The 9,065-nt window shown below is 35.2% G+C and overlaps 1 protein-coding gene across 1 annotated transcript; it reads left to right on the top strand.

Annotated features, from left to right (window-relative positions):
• The first annotated feature begins 1,472 nt into the window (after positions 1-1,472).
• Positions 1,473-4,257, top strand: LOC112508680. Its single transcript, XM_025113371.1, has 2 exons — positions 1,473-1,582; positions 2,287-4,257. The coding sequence occupies exon 2, from the start codon at positions 2,441-2,443 to the stop codon at positions 4,094-4,096; it is 1,656 nt and encodes a 551-aa protein (XP_024969139.1). The 5' UTR covers positions 1,473-1,582; positions 2,287-2,440; the 3' UTR covers positions 4,097-4,257.
• The last annotated feature ends 4,808 nt before the right edge of the window (positions 4,258-9,065 follow it).

Genomic DNA, 9,065 nt, shown 5'->3' with positions numbered 1-9,065 from the left:
GTGTCAAACACCTTGAAAATTGATCGGTCATTAAAACCATAAAATATCAAAATCAATCAAATAATATAATATATTTTATTATTGTTATTATATATATATATATATATATATATATAATTCTTTGGTATATTATTAGTTTAAGTTATATTATATATATATATATATATATACACATAATTCCTTATATATTATTATTTTAAATTATATTATATATATAATCTCTTATATGTTATTATTTTAAATGTTCTCTAGCAATGTGGCAGAGAGGCGTGAATTTTAATGATTTTGAAGTTTCTTTGGTTTTATTAGAGAAGATTTAACGATATATAAATTACACTTGGTCTTTACATATTAATACAATTTGAATAAATAAGAGTTATGGTTCCAATTACAGTTTATCGATGAAAAAAATTGTATGACAGTTTAAAATCCAATATATTTAAACGACTCTACAAATATATTCGATTTATACCAAGAGCAAAGAATCAAGAGAGCGAGACCGAGAGTTCTAGAACAATTGAATGAGAGATGAATGAAATAACTTTTAATAACTCATGGTGAATATCAATTTGAATTTCACATTGGGGGATGAGGAGAAGAGATAGAGGTATGAGAAGGTGAAGACATGAGTGAAATGTGTCAAAAGTATCTTGGAAACATGAAAAAAAAAGGTAATAATGTGCATTGATAACTTGTACTATATGTTATTTTAATTGTAGATTAAGAGATTTTAAGACTAAATGCATAAAGTAGTAATATTTAATGCATTATGAGTTGTTTTTAAGACTTTATACATAAATGTATAGTACTTTATACATTAAAAATTGTTTTTAAGACTTTTGAAAAATCTGATTTATAAGATAGTATAGATATAAATATAGATTTATGTAGGGAAAGCTTAAAAGTCATCTTGAAGAAAGCTTAAAAGTCATTTTGTGTTTTAGATTTCCTCAACGAAAGCTTAAAAGACAAGTACTTTTGTGTTTTAAAAACAAGTACTTTATGTTTTAGATTTTGTACCTTTTTAAGACTTTAAGACATTTATCAAATTTGATTAATAAGATAGTATAGATTAATCGATATAAACTTGATAATAATTAAAAATTTGATAGTATTTAATATATATTGAACTATTTAATATTTACAAAAGCTTAATATTATATTAATATTTTGTTTATAAAGACCACCCTTTTTTACCTTAAATATGGAGATTAAGCTTAAAAACCCTTAATTTTTTTTAATATATTAATGTTGGATTAAACATGAAAACGTGTCTATTTTCATGTTTTTATTATCGGATTGAAGACGCCGTGAGTCTTACTTTTTTTTATTTAATGGAAAAATAGTTAAAAGATAAATTACACGGAGGAGGGAGAAACACGTGAGAGAGGAATGCAGAGGATAAAAATACACGTGGAGACCACCGTGCACCTCTTTCTTAACATGGTGCTTCCTTAATTTCCCTCTCACTTTCTCCACCACCCCTCAACAAATCTCTCCGCCCTCCGAATCCTCTCCAAACCCTAATTCACCCTTTCTTTCCTCCATCAACCCCTAATTCTCCATCTTCATCCCTTTTTAGGTATCTTTCGATTCTCACCCACCTTTCTTTCTTTCTTTTTTAACAGTCGTTTACTCTGTTTTTTTTTTAATCCCTGAGAACAAGAACCAAACTTATGTTTCTTCTGCTTCTTGTTTCTGTTGTAAAGATTCTTCATATAAACTGCTAGAAATTCATCATCGTTTTTGAGTTTTTGATTCGTTTTGGTATCCGTCAGTACGAAATTAGCATAAACGATGATCTTTATGAATTGGGTGTGTTCTTGTTGCTTCTCTGAAAGATGTGTATCTGTTTGAACTGATGAATTGGTTTGAGATTCTTGAAGAGTTTCTCTCTTTTTTTTTTTTGGGTGGAATTGAATTGATTTATGGATTATTTTGTATTTGAACTGTTATATTATTGTTGCCAATTGTACGATTGAGATCTTTTTGTCGGTTAAACGACCTTTCTTGGTTTATGTGTACTCAAGCTGCTGATTTCTAAGTTATTTGAGTTCCAAGAAAATGAATTTTTGTTCTGCTTATGGTTTGCTAAGATGAAACCTTCCATCATTTATGTGGGAAAAGGGTTTGAAAGGCTGAGAATGATTCTTAATGAGATTTTATGTGATTATGGTTATGTTCCTCTTAATTCATCATTGAATGCTCCTTTCATGTCTGTCTCCCACATTCAATGCTCTGATACTACATTATCACCACCTTATGAGCTCATTTGATTTGAAACAGGAGAGGCGTAAGTGCCAGATTATTCACTCAATCAAACCTCCATCCTACTGTTATTCAAGTAATGGATCGGGTGGACACATCCGGGTTTGTGAGTGGGGGGCGAATTTATTGAAGAAAGATTCCGAAAGTTCTGTTCTTGAGTTCTTGAATCCACATGGCTGATACCCCTCAGTATTTCCCTTCGATCTCAGGTTCAAACGCCTGCAAATGTGTTAGAAAAGTTGTTCATGGCGGAATCAGTTTTCCCTCAAGCTTTGACTCCCCAAATTCGAATGAAAGCAAGAGAAAGCAGAGTTCCATGGATGGGGGTATAGATTTGCAAGATGGGTCCTCATTGTCTCTTGGGTTGGGTTGTTCTATGAACTCCGGGGTCACCATGTTTTCCGCCAAAGAATTCGAAGAGGATTCTTTGAGCCTTACAATGAACTTCCATCGGCTAAGTGACCTGAAAATGGACCCGAATTATGGTGCTTCCGATCCATCAAGAACCCAAGGACCGAAAGTGGATCTTGAGTTAAGTCTCGCTGCTGGATCTGTCCAATCCGATGTCACTGCTGTTGGTGAAGCATCGTTTCCGTTCAATTTTAGGCCACCGGTCACGAGCAGCACCATGACCTCCGGCGGAGTTCAACTTGTGGACGAAGGCTCGACATCATCTCGTTGGAAGTTACCTCTTTTTACAGAGCCTATAACTCCTTTTCACCATGTTCATGGCCATAATGGTCAGAATTTGGTTATTCATGGTGGCTCGGTTTCATTCGATTCTGGGTTTGTCAATCCACAGCAGCGGCGTAACGGAAACGTGAAAGATTGTCGGTTTATCGGGTGCACAAGGGGGGCAAGAGGTGCTTCTGGATTTTGTATTGCCCATGGCGGAGGGAGGAGGTGTCAGCGTGATGGATGCCACAAAGGAGCCGAAGGCAGGACTGTGTTCTGTAAGGCCCATGGCGGTGGTCGGCGGTGCGAGTTTCTTGGCTGCACCAAGAGTGCTGAAGGTCGTACAGACTTCTGCATCGGTCATGGCGGTGGTAGGCGGTGCAGCCACGAGGGCTGCACCCATGCCGCCAGGGGAAAGTCAGGATTATGTATACGACATGGTGGTGGGAAAAGGTGCAAGATGGAAGGTTGCACCAAGAGTGCAGAGGGTGTATCCGGCCTCTGCATCTCCCATGGCGGCGGCAGGCGGTGCCGCTATCCAGCTTGCACAAAAGGCGCTCAAGGGAGCACGATGTTCTGTAAGGCTCATGGTGGTGGCAAAAGGTGCACCTTTTTAGGGTGTACAAAGGGAGCAGAAGGTAGCACCAGCTTTTGTAAAGGCCATGGTGGTGGGAAACGGTGCACATTTGAAGGCGGCTGTTCGAAGAGCGTCCATGGCGGCACTCTCTTCTGCGTTAGTCATGGTGGCGGAAAGCGGTGTGCCGTGGCGGAATGTACGAAAAGCGCCAGAGGCCGAACTAGTTTTTGTGTTCGTCATGGTGGTGGCAAAAGATGCAAACAAGAAGGATGCGGGAAAAGCGCCCAAGGCCGAACCGATTTCTGCAAAGCCCATGGTGGCGGAAAGCGGTGCTCATGGGGCCAATCGGGACCATCCGGTGGTCAAAACTCAACTCCATGCGATAAGTTTGCTAGAGGCAAAACTGGTCTGTGTGCTTCCCATAGTCAGTTGGTACAAGATAACCATGAAGGTGGATTGTTATCGGTAGGTTTAGGTAGACCGGTGGAGATGGTGGGGTACTCGCTGCCGGAAGGCAGGGTTCACGGCGGTGGTTTGATGGCGATGCTTCAAGAGTCGACCAATGGTAGGTGGTGAATGGGTGCAAGTGAAACTTGCATTTTGTTGAAAGATATATTTAGGTTGGTTGGTTGGTGGTGTTGATGGGAGGTTTAAAGTGAATGTAGATAGATAAGGTTAGCGTTAAATATAGATGTGATGGTTTGTGTGTTGTTGTGTGTGTGTATATATATATATGTATGTATATATATATATATATGTATGTATGTATGTATATATATGTATATATGTATGTATATATATGTATGCTTAGTGTAGTATACTGTGAATTATTAAGTTCCTTTTATACCTAAATGTTGTTCAAATCTTTCATCTTTTATTAAATATTTATATATTATTACATGTGATAAGAATGTTTTTGATGTTATACTATAATCCATCATATTTGATATTAAATCAAAGATGCAAATGACCTTTGGCACGACCTCGGTCGTTAAGCACGCCGTATGCACTCTATCAGATCCCCTGATGTGTATTATCATATGTACTATGTAACAAGGGTGTTCTTGTGTTTTCGTAAAATGAAGGTATTCTCTCGTTCTTGTGCTTTTCCGCCATGGAAGCAGCTTCGCACCCACTCTCTATTGATAGCTTGGTTATCCAACCCATCCTTGAAATGGACCCTAATCTTTCACCTTCCAAAGATGATTTCTTCTTCTTCTTCTTCTTCTTCATCAAGATCTGATTTCAACCTTCCACCATTTCCATCTCCCATGGCCATCACTCTTGTTCATGATGACGATCTGACCTCAAACGCCATCATGGGTCATCCTGTTTTTGTCGAACAAATCCACATTGAATCTTCTGATTCGTTTATGACGACACCCGTCTCTTCACCTGGTTGATCTCAAGATTTGTGCTTTATCGTTACGAAGGTAAAGAGAATGATGCACAAGTACTTGGATTTGGTTGGACCATTTTGGCTCCGATTTCAAGGAGTCATGAACTTGAAAACCTCTGCTAGTTCTTGGAGGAGAAATGGAGTTGGGTCTTTGAGAGCTCGATTCATGACGCTGTTCTTCATTGCAAAGAAAACCATTGCGATCCCATCAGTATACAGTTTTTTAGAACGTCTCGTAAGAGACAATAACCATGGTTAATCGAGTTCATGATTTTTGAGGCAGATTTCACAGATGTTTGGCCACATCAAGCCAGACAATCAGTTCTGAAACGCCCCTTTTTAGTAAGAAAAAAAATGTTTTCGACTTTTTCATGCCCAGTTTTGTGTGAAAATAGGCTCAATTAGGCTTTTTTTATTTTTTTATCTATGCCCGTTCAGGATCTTAGGTCTAGCATGAACCTCAACATAGCTACGTTTAGGCTCTGACCAGGCTTCGGGCCTTTTTTACATCTCTCGTTCATAGTCATGGTTTTTCTTTGCAAGGGTAAGAATTTGGTGTTAAACTAAACCAGCCAACATGTGTACCAAACATACCAATTAGGTTGGTACTAGTTACAATTGATTGACAGTAAAAGGATTCAAACTTGGTTGATACACAATATCAAAAGTCTTGTACCACGATAGTACCATGGTATTGACTTATTTAATTATTTATTAATTTTTTTACTTTGCAAGTTTTATTTCCTGCGATTAAGAACTTTTATGCATGACATGTGTCACCTGCAACCAAAAAATGTCACTTAAAATTTGAACCAAATTCACATATGTAACATGATACAAAATAAATACCAACATGTAATTAAGTTCGTATCAAATATTATTTGTTAATAGAAGATATATGATTTTATTATATTAATTATAATTAGTTGGTACACGATATTGAAGAAAATAACTCGATACCATACCAAGTTCATCTCTTTGATATTAATGACAAGTAGTGATGGCCAAACCGGCATGGCCCAGCTCGGGACCGCCGGAGGACCGAAATCTGGGACGAGTTATGGATTTGGAGTGTTTCGCGGGACCGGTTATGGACCGGCCCGATTTTTAAAAAATGTAACTATTTTTTTTATTAAAAAAGGTACTTGTTTTTTGGCTCTTTTAGGTATTTTTTTGTTTTTTAAACACTATATATAAGTGTCTTGGTTGATGGATTTACATACCAAGTTCTCGATTCGTAAAAAACGCAAAAAAAAAAAAAGTTCATAATCATCGGTTTCTCGTTATATTTTGTAAGATAATGTAATTTTAATTATAATAAAACGTATTTTTAAAGTATATTTGAGTGACTCAATTACAAATTTTATAATGTATTAAAAATATATACCATTAAAAAAATAAAAATAAAAAAATATTTTTTATTGACCGGGACCGGAACCGGCAGCCCATAACCGGTTACAATAAAGCTTGACCGGGCTCAACTTTTTCGAGCGGGACCGGGACCGGTTATGAGAAATCTTGGGACTGGTTGAGCTCGCCTTTGCTCGTGACCGGTTTTTGGCCATCACTAATTATTGACAAGATTAAACTCATGTGGGCCTAACTGTATTAAGTTTTACGTTAAAATTGGGTCAAGTAGTTGGCACTTGGCAATTGGCACAGTCTAAAAGCCCATAACCGATTGAGGCCCAATTCAATTTATTTCTAGTATTGGAAAGTGGCCCGATAACTTTCTTCCATTGTTTCGACTTTCGAGTAACTTGAAATTCATCCAACTCTTGCCATATATAAACCGAAACGAACAAAATTAGAATGAATACGGGTCAAAGGGTCGGCTACCTTTTTCTCGATTCCTTTTCTTCTAATCCTTCGTCATTAATCCCATATATAAGTGAGGATGACCCACATATGTCTGGTGTGCAAGTAAGATTACCGACTTTCCATTCTTACATGATTCGAATCTTGGGTTCTTTTAGACTCGACTTGCTTAAATACCCGGTAATCGACAACCGACGTGCTCGTGCTTTTTGAAGCGAAAAACTTTAAGATTGATTGAAAATTAGAAAAGAACAAAATAAAAGGCCTTGGTGGGGGCCCAATAGCTATGTTGATTCAAAAGAAGAGTTGGTAACCCACATGTGCAATTTTCAGCTTTTGGTAGTTGAATTTTCATTTCTTTTTAACTTTTATTTCTTAATTAATTATTACTTATTTTTAATCCATATATTAAACACCACTGTCCAAATTATTTAATCCATTAGGTTCAAAATGCATGGTTTAAGCTGACTCCAAAGGTCAAAAATACCAGGAGGTCACAGGTTTAAATACAAGAAGGAATAAAAATTCCCTTGTGGCCACGGAGGTTCAAATACGGTGACTTCGAGCTATCTGCAAAGCAGGTAGTCGTCCTGGGATTAGTCGGCTCGCATAGTGGGTTGGATATCCAGGTTAATAAAAAAATGCATGGTTTATAAATGGAAGAATTAATTATAATGGTTAAAGTGTTGGGGAATGTTTGAGGAATGAAAATGAAAATGACGGAGAATGAAATTGGAAATGAATTTTCATTCTCTTCGATTTAATTTTGAATGAAAATTTGGACTTTTAAGGAAATGAGCAGATTATAGTATACTTATACTAGAAGGGTACTCGTGCAATGCATCGAAACACATCTTGATTTCAGTGTTTTGTTTTATTCATTTTTTATGTGGATATAGGTTTTATGTGGTTTTAAAAAATCGATAATGTTTTTATTTTTGATTAAAATATAAATTAAAAAATATCATAATTTTTTTTTAAAAAATTATTGATATTAGTATCAAATTAATCTTTTTAAAAGTTCTTGTGTTTTGGTGTAATTTTCTGAATTAATTTTTTTAATTATAATTTAATTTAGGTTTAGTAACAAATAAATTTAATTTAGGTTTAACAATATAATTTTTTAAAAAAGATAATAACAAAGTATTCTGTTAGAACTCTATGATTATCTTAATTATATTTTAGATTTTTTATATTTAAAATGAAATGTTTATCAAATATTTGATTATGTTTATCTACAGTTAGTTACACGCATTCAAATATGAAGCTTTAATAAGTTGTATGTATGCATAATTTACTTATAATATTAAATTTTAAGTAATATGCATTAATAAACAATACTTCGTGCATAAAAAATGGTTTTTAAGAGTTTTTGTTAAATGCTTTATAATATAGTATAGATAAAAATAAATCAGGACAGTCTGTAACGTTTTATTTATACATAATTCTAAAAAAAATGTGTTTCTTTATTTATTGAACGTTTTAAATATCTTATGATAAAGAGAAAAAAGATACAGAAATCTTGTATAGCGAAATAAATGTCATGTATTGACGAATTAGAAAACAAAAGCATAATACCGATGATAAATTAGCGACAATCTCTACAGCTACATACTGATAAAATCCATATTCGGTATTTGTTTTGGAAGGAGAAAATTTTGTCTAATTCACATCAATATGACTTTTTACATTAATCTTGCAAACCAAAAAATATCGATGCCATAATATATATATATATATATATATATATAAAGTTGGATTTCCGTAAGGATGAATTTTTTTTGGTGAGAACGTGAGAACAAAATATTCATTTACTTTCATCTCTTCTTATGTAGGGTTGTTTACTAAATGTTTATCTGGTAAACGTTTACTGAATCATTTGTTATACCAAATGAAAATGGAAAGGACCAATAATTCAACCTGGTACGAGCAATGACAAGGACCAATAATTCTACTCGGTAAACGAGGATCATGAATCTTTCTTGGTAAATTGTTGCATATGTTGTCGTTTTGATAAACTAAAATCTTAGTTATAACTAGGCACTATAGGCGTAAACGGTACGATACAACTCGCGAGCTATTCGAGATCGACTCGGTCAACGCTCAAATAGGTTCGGCTTAAACTCGAACTCGACTCTATTAACGAGTCGAATCGAGCTACCCAATACTTGACTCGAAAAGTTCGTGAGATACTCGATCTTTAACTAGTTCATGTGATTAAGAGTATGCAAAAGTTTGTAAAAGATATCGAAATGAAGATGACGGTTTCCGTTTAGATCAAAAAGCAACTCATTAAAAACTCCGATGCGCTCTTACTGTTCTCATTAA

This window comes from Cynara cardunculus, assembly GCF_001531365.2.
Source record: "Cynara cardunculus var. scolymus isolate 2C chromosome LG 3, CcrdV1, whole genome shotgun sequence".
Classification (NCBI taxonomy): Eukaryota; Viridiplantae; Streptophyta; class Magnoliopsida; order Asterales; family Asteraceae; genus Cynara; species Cynara cardunculus.
The sequence above is the reverse complement of the archived record's forward strand: the minus strand, read 5'-3'. Positions and strand labels throughout refer to the sequence as shown.

Bases quoted from the DNA above. Each gene is read 5' to 3' on its own strand.
- LOC112508680 (XM_025113371.1), top strand. From the start codon at position 2,441: ATGGCTGATACCCCTCAGTATTTCCCTTCGATCTCAGGTTCAAACGCC.